Below are 17755 nucleotides of genomic sequence, written 5' to 3'. Positions count from 1 at the left end.
CAAATATGGCCTAACCACCTCATACTAATGAATTGAAAAAGGGAAGCGTGAACGGACAAGTGTTGTCCTAGCGAAATGGAATCCTGCCGAGCACAGACTATGGGGTCATAAACCCGTCTGTGGAGGGCCCTTTTGAGCATCAGCAGTGGTGCCCAAGATGACATGGCGGTGCCCGACACTTGTACACGCAGACTGATGTCATGATGCCTGAATGTCACTTTCAGCCTCAGGATGTGGCTTAACGTAACATATCAGAACGTTCCAATACCTACTAAATATTTATATTTTGGCATCTGACATCGTGCAGATACTAGCGCCAAAAAGCAGCTGCACGCTTTACAGACACAGTGCTTGTAGCAGAAGCACGTCAGATGTGCAGTGCTATCCATCAGACAGTAGGGGGTGCGTTTGAGTCCAGATGACAAGCCAGGGTGTAACTGGGAGTGTGTAATTGGGGCAGAAGGCTTCTGGCTTCAGAAGAAGGAGCAGGGTTAGAGCCCAAGGTGGGGTGTCGGAGAGAAGGGAAGAAGGAGGGAGCAGGAGTCCCAATCGGAAGGATCTTAGTTTTGCTGCCATTGAGGCAGAGATCATTGGAAGTGCAATAAGCCTGCATGGCAGACAGGCAGTCAGGGATGATGGAAGGTGCAGTGAGTCAGTAGAAAGTCTGAAAAAGAGTTGAGTGTCATCTGCATAACACTGGTAGTTGGTTCGAGAAGGAGGAGATGAGGTGTGCCAGCTGAGCGAGATAGATAAATAAAAATTTAGCATTTATATAGCGCTACGAACCCTCAGGTATCTGAGCACTGCTTATTATTACCCACGGTGTGTGGTACTCATTTATCGACCTCAGAAGGATGAAAGGCCGAGTTTGGCCCTGCCGGGATTCGAATCTGCGTCAGCAGGCTCTGCACGGATGTCAAAGCGGGCGTTCTACTCGCTGTGCTATCGGACCGGCTTAAATGTTGAAGAGCCAGGGTTTAGGAGGGCAGATCTGTGGGAGACACCACAGGTGGAGAAGGAAGTAGGAGAGGAGAAGGTGCCCAAGATGACATGGGAAGAGTGGTCAGTTAGGAAAGAGGTCAGCCATTCCAGTGCCTGTTCTGAGATACCAAGGGTATCGTGGACCCTTTGTATGAGGATGAACTGGTTAACAGTGTCAATTGCAGAAGAGAGATTAAGTAGAATGAGGACAGCTGGGGAGTTGGAGTCAAGGGATGCGAGCAGTTCTTTATGGGTGTTCAGAAGAGCAGTTTCCGTGCCTCTGGATGCTCTGAATCCAGATTGATGATCGTGGAGACCATGGACAAGTTCAGTGTGTGAGTTGAGATGGGGCAATGCTAGCTTCTCCAGCAGCTTCCCCAGGAAGGGGGTGATTGAAATAGGGCGGTAGTTGGATGGACAGGTAGGGTCTGCTGATGGCTTTTTCAATCGTGGGCACACAAGGGAGTGCTTGAGGGAGGAGGGGAAACAGCCAGTGGTGAAAGAGTAGTTGCAAAAATCAGCGAGTCCAGGGGTAAGCGAGCCAATGTTGCCCTTGAAAGTTCTGGACGAACAGGGGGGGAACCTGTTTGGAAGAAGCCTTCATAGAGCGGACAACTCTGGTAACTTCTTCAGGTGTGACAGGGGTGAAGGAGGAGGGGGGAGTGGTCAAGGGAGGCCAGAGGGTGTGGGGTGGGTTTAGTTGGTAAGTAACAATGGTATTCGGGATGTCCTGAGCTTTGGTGGCAGTGTGTGTGGCCAGTGCATTGTAGAGAGCCTGCGAAGGAAGATGGGAGGACGAGACTGTGGAAGGGTTGGCTAGCGCCCTGCAGATTTTGAAAAGTTCAGCCGTGTTATTGGATGCACCTAATCTAATACCCGTGCCTGAATGTGGGCCCTTTTCTTGGCACAGCTGCAAGTTCAGAGTCATACCAGGTGTTACACTTAGAGGCAGGTTTCAGGCAGACCCTCGTGACAGCAGCAACAATGTCAAGAGTATTGGTGACTGCTAAGTGGAGATTGCAGAGAGTAGAGTCTGAGGTAGAGGCTAAAGGGGGAAGAAGGTAGAAGCAAAGGCAGCAGCTGACACTCGGTCCATCGGGCAAATGTTCGAGAACGAGGTTGGCAGGGCCTTTGTGGGTGTGGTAGGCAGGCCGAAGGGACCCAGGTGGGAGGAGAGGAGAGCATGGTCTGACCAGGAGAGAGGGGTGACCAGAGGGGGAGCGAGCGAGAGGTAGGAGTGGATGATGGCATCCAGGGTTTGTCCAGCCGAGTGGGTTGGACCGGAGGGCAGGATGGAGAGGGAGAGGCGCAGAGGCCAATGAAAAGAGTGGATGCTGAAGCAGGGGCATCCAATTGGATAACAAAGTCACCCAAGAGGAGGAGGTTTGAGGTGGATGAAAGTAAGGAGGAGCAGAAATCAGCCCATTGCAATTTGAGGCACAGTGAAACAAAGTGATTTGCCCAGAATCACGAATGATCTGTACAGAAGTGAGGATTAGACCCAGGTTGAAATTTCCTGAACGATTTAAATATATACTAATTATGTAGCTGTAGAGGGGTATTACACGTTATAGATCATTCGGAACATTTTAAAAATCTTTCTCATTTTGTGCATCTTTATGACATACATTTATGAACCTGCAGGCGCAAAATCCGCTGAGCTATCAGAAACACAAACCCCAGCATCGAGTCTCACAAAGTACATAACGCATTGGGATGGATGGCACGGTGGGTTATGGGGCTGGCCCGCTTGTGGCTGAGCTGTCCTTGATTTGAGAATGCCCCGATATAAAGTTATGGAGAAAATCTCTTTTGCAAAAATCTTAGAACGGAAATCAAGTTTGGAGAAGGGAAAACACGGAAAATTCACAGATTGTCTGTCACAATTGTACGCGATGTATTTAACCGAGTATGTAATTCTCTTTAATACTAAAATCTATAGTAAGAAGCTCCGTTGCAATTGCAAGCTTTGGATTAAAGCGCTATATAAACACAATAAATACAATACAATTATTAGTGAGATTTGAAGTGCAGGGTCTCCTGGAGATTGGAAGTTCGGAGTGTCTCACAGAGATTTGATATGTAGAGCGTCTCGGCCAGGGAGATTTGAAGAGCAGTGTTTCAGGGAGATTTGACGTGTTGGTGGTCTGGGGGAGATTTGAAGTGGTGCAGAGTGTCTCAGGGAGATTTGAAGTACATAGTGTATCAGGGAGATTTGATGTATAGAGTGTGTCGGGGAGATTTGAAGTGCACTGTCTTTGGGAGATTTTTTGAAGTGTAGCGTGTTTCAGGGTGATTTCATATGTATAATGTCTCGGGGAGATTTGATTGTAGTGCATTTCTGGGAGCTTTGAAGTGCAGGGTGTCTTTGGGAGATTTGAAGGGTAGAGTGTTTCAGGGTGATTTGGTATGTATAATGTCTCGGGGAGACTTGAAGTGCAGAGTGTCACGGGGAGATTTGATCTTGGTGTGCCTTAACTTATGGAGACTCTGGGCGGCCTGGTTTGAGCGCGCCCTTGAGTCCCGTTTGCGCCGCCCCAAAAGAAACACAGGGGGGCAGAATAGAGTAAAAAAATAATTCGAAGAATAATTCAGCACAATACGTTGTGGGTGCCATTATTGCGTACAATGAACACAACGTTTGCTTGTTGAGAAGCCACTGGATGGTTTGGCTCAGTTTGCTAATTCCGTTGTCTGCAGGCTTTCCCAAGGACAGGGCTTCTGCGCCGAGGTATCAATCGAACGAAGAAACTGAGAACGTAGTGGCCTAGAGGTACGCGAGCCAGGCCCGTGATTTCTGATCCGGATTTCCGATTGACCACATTGTGTGATCCTAGGCAAATCACCCCTTCCACCTCCCCAGTCCTCAGTGGCCGTACCCTGTCTGCATCAAGGACAGGGGCTGTGTTTTATGATGTGTGCTTCCTGATGACGCTCGGAAAATAAACTTTAAAAGCGCACCCGGCCGCGGCGCTGCGAATCTCAAGCCTTATTGCTCCTCGTGCACGCTAGACTGAATATTTCCAAGCCTAGTGCAAACTCTGGACAAATATTTCCAAGCCTAGTGCAAACTCTGGACAAATAATTCCAAGTCTAGTGCAAACTCTGGACTGAATAATTTCAACTCTAGTGCAAACTCTGGACTGAATAATGTCAACTGTAGTCCAGACTTTGGACGAATAATTCCAAGTCTAGTTCAAAGTCAGCCCATGGTAGTCCAGTCCAGAAAAGTGTCACCGATGACGTCATGCTGCTGGTTTGTAAATAAACACGTCTGCTCTTGAGATTAGACTATTCGTGGCTTTTGTTAGGTTCCGTTCCGTCTGTGGTTTGAGGCGGTCTGACATCGGTGTCGGCATATATTGGTCAGATAGATAGCACAGAGAGTAGACTGCTCGCTTTGACATCTGAGCAGAGCCTGCTGACGCAGGTTCGAATCCCGGCAAAGCCAAACTCAGCCTTTCATTCTTCGAGGCCGATAAATGAGCACCACACACTGTGGGTAATAAGCGGCGCTCAGATACCTGGTAGCGCTATATAAAACGTACAAACAAACATGCACCCATATACCCTAATAGAGCACAACCCAGTAACATCAGAGTAGGCCCAGAATACTATGAATGCTTGCCCCATCTGGAGTGGCTGTGATGGAGGAGGGCTGCACTCTACACAGCACACACAAGAGTTAAACTGCTGCTCGGCTGGACAAATAATATGCTAACATATCATCTGACGCAATGGTACTCGTTTTATCCTCCTACAGCAGACAAAAGGCTTAGTCTGTCACAGCAGTAAACGCCTAACCCACCGAGCCGCCATGCCAGTTTATGAGAAATTAGAGCAGACTAGTTAAAGGGGTAGGGGTCACGGGCTTCTGAATGGCCCTTTATTGTAATGAGTTTTATTGGCTCTTTAATTTTTTTGAGAATACATCCTGCCCCTTCCACACCCATACCTCATTTTTACACCCCTCCCTCCACACCCCATTTTTTCTACCCTCTTCTCCATGTACACATACATTCCATTTCCCAACCTTATTTTTCTTAATTGATGATTCAAGGAATGTATAAAAAGATTCCATTGTGGCCTCTAAGCACTTTCATAATCCATGCTCCAATTCCCTAACAAGCTGCTTGCCGTGTGACACACACACACGCGAAATGGGCACTCACCACTTGGAGACCAGGTTGAGCCAGTCTCCAATCACCGCCACCCAGATGAGCTTGATGCCCACCGCCTCGCGCAGGTGGAACCAGATGGGAAAAAAGACGAAGAAGGTGTTGCGCAGGTCGGCGGCGAAGGAGACGAACATGAACCAGTCCTGGGAGCTCCTGTAGTGCACCTGGAGGTACTGAACCATCTGGGCCCCGGAGTCGTGAAGGGCGTCCATGGAGGCGATGCTTCCCCTGGTGCTGGCTCTAAAAAGTTATAAATTATGATGTTCCCTGTTTTGCCAGTCTGGAGTTCCAAATGTCCACTCCCCCCAATCCCACTACTCAAAAAATCTAAATTCCAGTTCCACCTAATTAGGTAGCCTGAAGTCCAATTCCCCCTAATTTATATGTAGATTTTCGCAATTCTACTACCCCCTAATTTGGTAATCAGCAGTTCCGAATTCCCATCTATTCTAAATTTCGTAGAAAGAAATTGCAAAATGAAATGTACTCTGAGAGTACACGAAGTGCAGTTCTCACTAATTCGCTTCCCAGAAGTGCGGAATTCTCACAGTCGCTACACTTGGTATAACGCCCCCCCTCCCTCGCCCTTTCTTCCCTTCTTGGTATTCTGCCCCTCTAGTTCCCCGCTCGCCCCTCGTCCTGGCACTCGCACATCAGAGGCCAACCCTGCAGGACTTGTCTGCAGAGCTCAATCCTCGCGACTGGTAAATATACCGTCCCAGGAGCGGGCCAGAGGCATTGACCTTCGACCCCAAGAACTTCCCCCCAGCAACAGATTGTTGACAGCATTGCAGGCCTGACGTAGGAGCCTCTCGAAAAGTCTGAGAAAAAAAGGACGGCGGTTTCAGGTTACCCTGGAAGTTGAAAATGAGGAGCAATACGGAGAAACGGCAGGTGACTGACCCCGCGCTGCGCACGCGATCACGCACGCTGCTGCACCACAAGCCCACGCCACAGCAACCGCCAATACTGGGAACACGCCATTGTTCATATTTCGACTTATTTTTGGAAAACGCCTGAGTTTCCGATACACGAGCAGCTCAATCAATAACACACCCTGTGTATTTGTATGGCTCATAACGATCCCCACGGGGGCTCTTGGTGCTGTAGACAGATAACAGATGTTTATTGTTTCCAAACTCAACTGTACACCTGTTTTTAAAGTTCAGATGCAGGAAGAGCTTGGTGGACTTGAAGCTGGCACCGTGAGATCAAACACAGGTTGCAGTTGTCCAAGCATTAGTAGTCCACTTAGACACATACCCAGTTATCAATCTATGTGGGCAGGTAGCTTGGACTGGCCCATAGGGCACTAGGCCCATGGCCGAACCAAAAACACACAATGCTGGTGTGAGCCAGTTTTTTTTGCTCAAAGTGAGCCACTTTTTGGCCAATGTGGGCCAGTCTGATGAGTTACTTCACTCTGCGGCTAGTAGTTGTGACCAGTGTTGCTGAATAAATATTCTTTAAAATGCACAATTTGCATCACGTTACGTTTTATCAAAAAACTCCCCCGTGGGTTCTATTCAAACAGTGTCACAAAAGGAATGAATAGTCATTTGCAACTGTGGGCCACTTTTTCATTGGTACCCAAGACAATTTCATGGCCCGTCTGACCCTGTATGTGGGATTTAGCAGAGATGCACCAATACCCCATATATATATATATATATATATATATATATATATATATATATATATATACCTAAGAACTACTATAAGTTTCCATAAAGAGCATTATTTACTATCAAGCCTTTACACACAGCTACACTTTAAAATCAAAAAGCACACAGAAGACCTGTACTGATATGAGTCATCTTTAAACATAGTGAAGTAATGAGTAATGGCACCACTGCAATACTCATGTAATGGGGCAGATGAATATGCAGGTAACTCCTACTGCCCCATCTCAGATAAGTATGCAAATACCACTTCCTATACCGGATCCCCGCTAGTACCGCCCAGGTGACAAACGGTACCAGCTAAGACGGCCATACCGCCCCAAGAGTTTAGGGGGGAAGACGAGACAAACTAAGATAGACCCCAAGAAACAATGCCTTAAGCAATCAATGTATACGCTTCTGCCATAAAGAAAGAGTTTAGGTCGTGCAACACTAAGTATTGATTCTAAGGATCGTAGTTAGATAATAAGAAAGGACAAGTAGTGTGCTGTATACCGCACAGGAGGGTTCCAGAATACCAAGAGAGCGACTCACTACACTGATAGGGCACGTAAAGGTATAGGTAGGATAGATGCTGAACACGCGAGCAGGGAACCCAATGTATGGCAGACATATAAAACAAATGTTAACAGTATCACGTGGGAATTTAGGTGGCCAATGTGGAGGCGAGAGGAGCGCAGGAGTGCAGGCATTTTCTTATCTTAAAAGCCGCAGCAGGCCTAGAAGTTAGCAAGACCTCAAATGAGATGCTGAATTTACAAAAACACATTATTTTAGAAGCTGTGACGCTGCACCAGACAGCAGTTGTAGCGTGTGCCAAGGCCAGGCACAGAAGGAAGTAGTGGAAATGAAGAACGCAGAGACGCGATAACAGATCCCAGGAGACGATGCAGTAGCCTTCCAAGTTAATCGAATGAATAGGAACACAGACAGCCATTGATGTCCGGGTGCATGAGAACAACGTGCCAAAAACTCCATAGAGAATAGGTAAAGGGTGTCCCAAGAGGCAACAAGAAATATAACATGCACATCAGAATTAGCTAAATACTCAATAAATAAGAAGAAAATCATTTTCCATCGCAGTCCCCTAACACATGATCCATACACGAAGAACACTAGCTATTACATAGGAGCCAAGTACATATAAGACACCTGCCGGTCTCCCTAGCACGCACATGGACACGAGAAAGTACACAATGCTGCTGAATAATCAATGTATGTTGCATAAACTGTAAAACCAAACCTGTACCAAGAATATTCAATAAATACTGAGCAGTGTCAATAACTTACCAATTACACCAGTGCCCTTCCGAAATATGGTGTGATTAAAAGGCATTACATCCACTTGATCACTCCAAGCAGTTAGCTCTTCAAGAAGAATACTAGCAAATATTTTAGAAGGAATACTTAACATTTCTGGGACCGCAGCTGGACTTGTGGACCGTCGACCCACATTGTAGACAAAAAGCGGCTATGACATGCTTACAAACTATTGGCCGCTCCACTGAGACACAATTGTTTTGAGAACTATTGATGAGTTAGTTGTAGAACAACTAGACCGTGGGTCCACGTTGGAAAATGGGGGGAATTTTAAGAGACTAGTGAGAAACTCTCTGAGAATGTTGTAATATGGACAAAATATACTATCACTAACTACGAAGTCTAACTGTAGAGAGTTCTTGGCATATATTAATAACCGTTGCACTCCTCTGAGATATTCAAAATCAAACCCGTATTGTTACATTATTCGAAAATATTTTGCAGTTAAATGTATTGTTGTCTATGGGTAGAATTAGAAACAACACAACATCTAGTGATGGAATGTTCCAGTCTTAGCTATTTAAGGCAGCAATTTTTAAGAAGATATAGTAATGAAATTTCCTGTTTTGATCTACAATTGTTATGGTCTAGATTTTTAAATGGAGATGATTTTAACTTAATGTATTATGTGGTTTATTTATGTGAGAGAATATTTGAGATACTCAGTGATCTTTATGATATCTGAAATGTTGTATGTATAATCATTCCATTGTATAGAATGTGTTTTATGGTCTCGGATGGTTGATGTATTGTGTATGTTAAATATATAGGATGATTTTATTTTTATAAATTAAATGTTATTCATGTATAATGGCCATATATATGCAAATTAAAAAAACAACACTCACCCTAACACCATAATATCTGCAAACTACAAGCCATAAACATTCATATGGGCACAGTTAGTTTATGGATGTGAGGGACGGGCTGTTCTTGAGCTTAGGAACATGTCTTATTTCCCTAAATGATTTTCAGAGCTTGTAAATCGATCACTCGGTCTAGTTCAGTTGCCACACCAGTGCTCAGAAAATGTCAGAAGTTTTGGACATATGGGCAGACAGTGCAATGAGCTTTGGAGCATGTGCATATACAGCAAAACGATCTTGGTAGACTTTGAAGACCATTGTGAGGAGCTGGCTGTACATGGACAGAATGCGTCAGTAGCTTGAGGCCCATGGCCAGTACCCCAGGAGCTTGTGAACATACCGCGTAAGGGGCTCTGTGGCACATGATCAATCATTGAGAAGAGCCGGCATTACCTGGACATACCGCGTAAGGGGCTCTGGGGCACATGATCAATCATTGAGAAGAGCCGGCATTACCTGGACAGCGTGAGGAGTTTATGAGCATGGACAGACAGTGCATGAAGCTGGTAGTTCAAGAACAGATAGTGTGTGAAACCTTGGACATCTGGTCAGAGACCTTACGGATCATGGAGAACTTGGATGGCCAATGTGAGGAGGTGGTGGTGCGTGGACATGCATGGACAGACAGTGTGAGATACTCGGGCATCACAGTTTGAGGACCTGGGATCAGACACACCATGTGCAGGGGTTGATATACATTGTTGGACCGCGGTGCATGTGCACACTGCACAATGTGGAGAGCTTTGGGTACATAGGTACACTGATGACCATTGTGAAGAGCTGATGGTACTTGGACAGGCGTATTGATGAACTTGGGGCACATGGACAGACAGTGTGAGGAGCTGAGGGTGCAAGGACAGGGGTGTCAAGCTTGACATTCACGGCCAGCTTGGAGGGCTTATGGATAGACTATGTGGCTCTTGGTAATCATGGACTGAGTGTGAGGAGCTTGAGGCTCACATGAACAGCGCAGAAGGTGATTTCTTCACTGACCATATTCCAAACAATTGGTTACACATTCCTACGAAGTCCAACATAAAGCCAAGTAAATTATTTTGAATTAATGTTCCCAACTTGATAATCAATCTTTGTGAAGACAAGAACAATGCAATTTTGTGCATCCCTCTTCCCACGTTTCATCTATTCCTCTCACTTTTCACCAGCACAGCCTATGGCCACCATCTCACTATGAAGCCTATGGGACTTTGAAAGCTAATGCATTCTGCCATCTCAGTTTATTATCTAGGGGATTAGTCCAACAAAAGCCATAAAAACTTGGCTTTGTATCATTGAAAGAATGGAAGCTTGAAACAAACAACTAGTCATCAAGTGACAGCCTCGTTTCAATATGTGTAATTCCCATTTCTGAAATTAAGTGTTTAGTTTCAATCAGAATATTGTATTTGTTTAACGATTCGGCTATGAAAAGAAAAATATGCAAAGGTCTTTAGCTGAATACAAAATGGCTGAACTGAAGCTGAGGTTTTGGACACTGGAACTGTAGTTAAGGGGTGGCAATAAACCACGTCATTCACTTGTCAATCTTAATTTATGCACGCCAATTAATAGCAAGCATTGTGAATGCCAACAGTTTGGACATTTGTGTAGACATGGGAAAGGCACTTGCCTGGCACAGCTGTAGTGGTAGTAACTGGCCATTGATGGTAGCAGCTGCAAAATCGTGTGAGTACCTGGGCATCTAATAGCAGTGCCTGGCAAATGTCTAATACTTATACACAAGCCAAAACTGGTGTCTTTGCCAAGGCTTGTTTTTAACAGGACTTCAGTGGAGGACATGCATAGGGCTTATAAATCGCGTGACTGAAGCCAGACCTGATTTAGACAATGGGCTTCATTACAAGTTTGCTGGTCTGGAAATAGGGGTGCCAGTAAGCTCACCGGCCCCCTTGTTTCTGGACCGGCAAACTATGGGTTTGCCTGCCAGAGCCGCTGTGCCCGACAGGTCTGACCATGGCGGACACAGTGGTCACGACAGGCAAAGCCGTCACGACAGCACCGGCACCGTTAACAACAGTGCTGGTGCTTCCGTGTCCCCACACCCATAGAGTCCAATAGGACTCTATGGTAATGGGGATTAACTAAATTACCGGCACCTGACTTCCTGGCCGCCGGACTTGGAATAGCCCGGTGGCACTGGGAAGTCCGGTGCCAGTAATTGTTTACGGGTTCGGCGGCAACCTGCCGGTAGCACTGGCAGGTTTATCGCCGGACCTGGAATGAGGCCCAGTGTGCATGAGTCGTAGGTTTACAGCTCCAATTAAGGCATTCAATCTCAGAAGACTGCTATGAAAAAACACTGGCAAGTGCTTGGAGTGCAAAGTTTTATGGTAACGCTTGATTAAAGCGAGCTGAAAGAGTTCTCATGAGGAGGTGTTTTGGGTGGGTTGGGGATGGGCAGGAACTGGGTGGGGATGGCAAGGATTAACATGGCCATGGGCAGCAAATGGGTGGGCAAATAACCAAACAACCACAAGCTGTGTGTCCCGCCACATATGCCATATATCCCTATTTGTACTCTAATGCAATAGTTTCGGTTTATACGTGACACAAGCGACACCTAATAGCCCAAAAATTCATATTCCATTTGAAATACATGTTGGCTGTCTACACAACTCAAGAAAAGAAGTCAATACGTTTGACACTTTAAGGCTATACTATAACCTTGGTGTAAGGGACATTTGTGTTAAATATAGCAATTTTCTCAATGAAAATCACTCATCAAGCCAAACCCCAATTTGATATCCAATTTTATATTTTGGCATGCATGTGCATAAACAGATTGGTAATGCAATGGTGTGGATTATAACTACTGCTCAACTACAGTAATTGTTACTTATTTAGTGGGGACTAGCAGTAGACCTCACATACTGTAGGGCAATACTATAGGATAGGGCTCTGCAGATTTTGGCTCGTCATTTGATTTGGACTGCAACTCCTACCGATATTAGCCAGTATATTCAACGATGAGGGATCATGGGGTCCATAGTCCAGAACCTCTGGAGAGCCACGGGTTGCAGACCCTTGCCTATAACTGCAGGCTTGAAACCATGCATGAATTTCAGTCTAAAATGACTTAGGAGTGACGCAAACAGTGCCTTCATGTCTTCTGTTAGCACTATGGAGCTCAGGTTCTTTATTGGTGTAATGTGAATGGAAGGCGTAAAAACCATGAGTAAAGGATTTAACGTCTTCCAATCATGCCACGCCATATCTTCAATCATTTGTATGGCGGAGAGGAGAGGCGGAATGCAACCTGCGCTTCCACCGCCTGCCTTCCCTTGGCAAGCAGCGCTCACAATTAAATGTAATCACTACCTGGCATGCAAGCATGCCCGGCAGCGTTTACTCACTTTACTCACTTTGCACGGTGGATTGCAAAAGTGCAGGGCTTTGCACTTTTGCACTATGCTGTGCAAATGATGACAATTCGGCAGCGGGGAGCGGCCTACATGTATGTCAACATGTAATAGCTCCCTGCCGACAAATTACTAATTTAATCAAAATGATCTCCTTTGTGTTTCACTAATTAAAGAAACTGCTAAGACGTGTTTCAATATTTACATATATGCACCCGCAACACTTTCTTTATGCCAGGAGGTAACTGAAGCAGAGGGAGGTGGGGAAGGAGGAAACTGGTAGTGAAAGAGGACCGACACAGTTGGGAACATTCACCATAATTATGGTCCCACGTACCGTTGGTTGAACGTCCTCAGAGGGACCAAAGTCCCAAAAATGTGGAGCAATTGGGAGGTGTTATTATGCATGTGTGCATTTCAGGCACTAAAGTTATGAGAGGCTGGCCAAATACCTGCTATTCACCCATGTCTGAATGGCATGTGGATGTTCAGAAAGGACGTATACTAAGAACTAAGCAGGAGGGGTTGTGTTTAATGCATAAAGAGTTATGCGAGTAGCTACAGGTCGAATTTTGTGTCATGAAAGGTAGCTTAATTCTTATGACAGAAGTGTTGTGCAATAGTGTTTGTGTTATATGTGAGTGCAGAGGTGTGTGCGAGTGAGGCCGTGCCTTCTGCTAAGTTAGAAAGGTGCCGTGTGGGAGAGGAAAAAATGGGTTAGCTGTACAAACAACGTCTACCCCCAGTGAGAAACCTGAGAGCATCCACAGATCTACTCCCCTTGGATCCTCTACACGGGTGGCCAGGGTAGGGCCTTCGCTTTTGGATTCCAACCCTAGGGGTGGACGAGTGAGGGAGGATCACCTGGGTGGAGGGTCCTTGGGGATTGGGAGTGTGGTACCTTTAGATGAGACATTGTATCCCCCTTATCCTCGTGACAACCAGATTAACCCTCCCCCGACTTGTATGGGTTACTACAGAGCAGTTCCCCTTTTTTCCCCTCTTGGGGTACCTAACAGTACTGAGACGAGTAAGAAACAAGTGAGAGTAATGACCATTCCACCCTCTCCCCACTCTGGTCCTGTGATGGGGAAGAAGCAACTGGAAGTAGTTAACAGCACTCACTTTCACCACTTTGGTACTGAGATGAAAAAGATGACCAGAGAGGCACACCAGTATACTGAGCAGACATGCTCCACTAATAGGCTCAGGCAAAGTCAGGCAACTGAAGCTAACTATTCCCACCTGCAACCTAGGGGAGTATAAAAAGAGCAGCCGTAGGAAGGAAAGAGAGCGAGTTTGGAGAGCAACAGAGACGCTAGAGTTGCCCAGGACCAGCCGGTGGAGAACAAGACTACGAGATGCGAGAGCCTGAAGAGTAAGGCAGTAAGAGGAAGCTTGGCAAGGGAGCTGTGTCTCCAGGAAGCCAGGGAAGTCCACAGAAGGGAGCCGGGAGGTGTGCTGATCCCTTTTGAAGTGCTCAATAAGGAAAGCTTTTTCACCTGGGCCAAGAAGGGAGCCCAGGAGTGTTGGAGGGGCCGGTGGCGAGGACCTGATCATGGAGGAAAAAGACATTCTCATTGTATCCATCGGAAAGCCAAGAACACAACCGGTGTGTTTCAAACAATAAGAAACCCAGTATGTGAAAGGCGCGAGTGAATACAAAGTAACTTGTGTGTGAACAAATATGCATTCACAATCCCCGAGCAAAGCTAAAGAATGAATGATGATCAGCAGGGAAGTTGAGGAATACTATGTAACAAAGGGGTCGCGTATCAAAAGATGCGTTCTCGAAAGCCTCTGTATTAAGAAACAAAGCCTGCTACGAAAAGGGGAGCTATGCGAAATAGCGAAGTGTGAGCAAAATAGCATAATATTGAATACCAAACTGAATGAAAATACATAAACTGCTCACATTTAACATTGAACTGTGTGATAATAAGCAAACTGCTAACCTTGAATGTTTATCAACCAGCAGACTTCTATTATTGAACGTCAAATCAAATGAAAACAGCAAAACTGCTAAACTTAAATTTTGAATTGAATGCAAATAGCAAATATGCCAAAAGGTAATGATGAACTGAAAGAAAACAGGAAGCTCAAGTGAATGAAGGACTCTGACTGCAGGGTTGAAGTCAAGTCTGAAGAAACTGTTTTCTTTAAGAGCTGCATTTAAGAAATCACTTGTTTGTTAAATATTGAAATACACAAAGAGAACTCCTATATGTTGAATAATGAACTGCTGGAAGGGAAGTCAAGGTTCCTGGTTGTGTGACCTGTAACGGGTGGACCTTGTGGTCTGTCAACTGTGCCAATACAAGGGAACACCTATGTGCAATTCAAGGCTTCTGGTTGCGTGACCTGTAATGGGTAGACCATGTGGTTTGGCAACTGCGCCAGGACCAGAGAGCCCTTATATGCTAACAAGAAAACCTGTCATTGTGTCAAAAGTAAAACCACCATTGATGCATATGAGACTTGGGGAAGAGAACCCTGAGCTCTCAGGAAATGTTGAAACTCAGTTTAAAGATAACGCTTCAAGGTACTTCTTTTGTGACATTTTTCTACATTGAATTTGGGGAAGGAAACCCTGAGACTTGCTACCCTGGAACTATATTGAACTTGGGGAAGGTAGCCCCAAGACCTGCTGTCTTGGAACTATATTGACTTTGGGGAAGGGCATCCTTCCCACAATTACAAAGGTGTGGAACTTGGACTTTCAATCCAAGAGAAGGTTACTTGAACTTTGTGCTGAACTATATTTGGGAAGAGATGCTGGTGACTAAGCTGGAGCTGGAAATAGCTGAGAACTTTACTTTTGGAACACTATTTATTTTATGGTTGACATTCCTACACATTGTTTTGTCTTAGTTGTGAGGGCAAGCATAGGTTTTTGACACAGATAGACTTTTCAGTTGAACTTGCTCACTCAGACTATCCTTAGTTTCTTTAGGTAGGGCAATCCCACCTAAGCATAGGGCCAGTTAGGCGTTACACCATCCTGACATCTTCATTAATAAAAAATATTTTATTATATATTGAATCTGTTGTTTGTGTCTCCTTCTATGAAGCCAACCTCACCAATGGTGTAAGGAGTGGGATGCCACTCATCCGATGCTAGTTGGGGATCGTAATGTTTGAAAAGTTGAGTGCGGGTTGGCCACCAGGGGGCGCACGGATGAGCAGCACCTCCGTGTGAGCTCTGTACACACGGGCCCCAAAAGTGACCTGAGCCCCCACTTTTGACCCCCCCCGCGCACAACCATGACACCCCTTGAAGCGTGAACCTTTCCTCCACCAAAGGATCGAAATTTTGGTGGAAAACGATGGCCCCAGACGGAAGAAAAGACCCCCGGCATGAGCCCCCCCTCCGAGCGCACACGCAGCAGATGAGCCGACGGCAGCACTGGAGCGGGCACTGAGGTACCCGGCCCCTCCCACCGCCCGCTCATGTAGAGCGCAGACCCCGCTGCGATTTCCACAGGCAGTCCTGGCTTCCCTGCCCGTCTCGAGGACTCCGCAGCAGCCCCCGGATGCAAGACAGGGAGGCCTGCGGTGTGCCCCCGGTCCTCCCGTTCGTGCGGTGTCGGACTTTGGCGCCCAGAAGAAAGGAGCACCAGCACAACGGAGTGGGTGGGTCCCCCCCGACTCCTCCCTCGGAACACTTGGCGAGCCTGTGCCTTCACCGGACCTTGCTTTCCCCTGAGGCGCCCTCCGTGGGCCTAGTCGCGGAGGGAGGGCCCTTCCTGCTCCCCGACCCTGCCTCCGACAGAGGACGAGGCTGCGGACGGAACGCAGAGTGATCTGTGCCTCGTCCTGCATCTGCCGCCACAGACAGCGGCACTCGCCACCTGGCCCATCCAGGAGGGGCGCCTCCACGGGGACCTCCCCCAGCACTCCCTACCCTGAAAGGCCCGGGGGCCCATACGAACTGTGACTTGTGGCCCAAGCACCCCTTCACAGTCCTGGTTCAGGCGATGAAATCAGCCCCTGGCCACAAAACAACCCATAGCACAGTCAGGGCATCTGGAATCCTCTCAACCTCCACATACAGTGTTCCTCAATCAAGAACACCCTACTTTGAGCCCTACCCTCCGCCATCTGCCATAATCTACAGGCTGAGGCCCACCGCTCATTTCCGGGAGAACGCTTCTTGGATATACCCCTAGGGGCTACGCCACATGACGCAAGAGATGAGCCTCTAAACAGAGGACAACGCTCAGGGTTGGGCCCCCACCAGTGGGGCGTGTGCCCTCCTAAGTGCACCGTATACTCAACTGCCCCCGCTAAGAGCCACGCAGACGGATCATCAATACACACAGTCGCGACACCCATACAGGTACCCCTCTGAACCTCGCCAAAGCTTGGGCCGTCCGCCGCGGGACCTATTCACCACGACCCCTCTCAAGCCCACCAATAAGATCGGTCCATACACTAGACCCCCCTAGCATAACAGCGGTCCCGGAGCCGGAAACAGACGCAAGTGGAGGGAACGGCCCCTGGTTCCAGGGCGTGTGCCTCCTCCCGCCAGTAAGACCCTACCATTTTGGACTTCCCAAACGGCGCTCCACCACGTACTCCGAGAACTCTACATCACGCCAGTGCAGAGGGTAAGGCCCTCACTCCCGGGGCGTGTGCCTCCTCGCATACAGGCATCATATGAATTTCCAAAGCAAGCTGGCCAGGTTCACCTACACCACGCCACACCTGGAACCGGATACAAACGCCACCATGTCAATGGAAACGTCTGAGCCAGGAGCGGCAGCCACGAAGGGAGACATCGCCGCCCTCCTAAGCGAAATCCGGAACATGGGTGTCAACCTTGGCGGCAAAATTGATAGGATGACGCAAAGAGTGGACAAAATTGAAGAGAGATTGGAAGGCGTTGAAAACAATCAAGCTTCGATAGATACATTAGAAACCAAACTGGACCTCAGAATGCGCAACATAGAGAAGGAGGATGAAATTCGTTTGAAGATTGACGATTTAGAAAATAGAGAAAGAAGAAATAACCTGCGGTTTTTCGGTATCCCGCAACGTGAAGGGGAAACAGAGGAGGACCTCAAACAAACTGTGAATTACATCATTAGAATCCTAGCCGCAGACGAGAACATTGATGAACCAACAATAGAGAGAATACACAGAGCCGGTGGTCCCCCGGGTGGTCCGAGATCCGTCCTTGCCAGATTTCACAAATACCAGGACAGGGCCATAATACTCGTGAATGCCAGGTCCTGTGATGCTCTCACCCTTGGGGAGCCCAGATAACTATCTTTCAAGACCTATCCTCTCTTACCCTGGCCGTGCACCATCTTTGTAGCCCCCTAACGAAATGGCTGAAAGAACAAGGG

The 17755-nt window shown here is 47.0% G+C and overlaps 1 protein-coding gene across 1 annotated transcript in view; it reads right to left on the bottom strand.

Moving 5' to 3' along the window:
• The window catches only part of LOC138521397 (glucose-6-phosphatase catalytic subunit 1-like), a 64768-nt gene extending 58905 nt beyond the window's left edge, over positions 1-5863 (bottom strand). The window contains exon 1 of the mRNA XM_069634185.1: positions 5154-5863. Coding sequence (XP_069490286.1) covers positions 5154-5371 — 218 coding nt within the window. The 5' untranslated portion in view covers positions 5372-5863. The remainder of the gene's footprint in view (positions 1-5153) is intronic.
• Between the last annotated feature and the right edge of the window lie 11892 nt (positions 5864-17755).

This window comes from Ambystoma mexicanum, chromosome 13 (assembly GCF_040938575.1).
Source record: "Ambystoma mexicanum isolate Mex_15411 chromosome 13, UKY_AmexF1_1, whole genome shotgun sequence".
Lineage (NCBI taxonomy): Eukaryota > Metazoa > Chordata > Amphibia > Caudata > Ambystomatidae > Ambystoma > Ambystoma mexicanum.
Note: the sequence above shows the minus strand (reverse complement) of the source record. Positions and strands in the feature narration are given on the sequence as shown.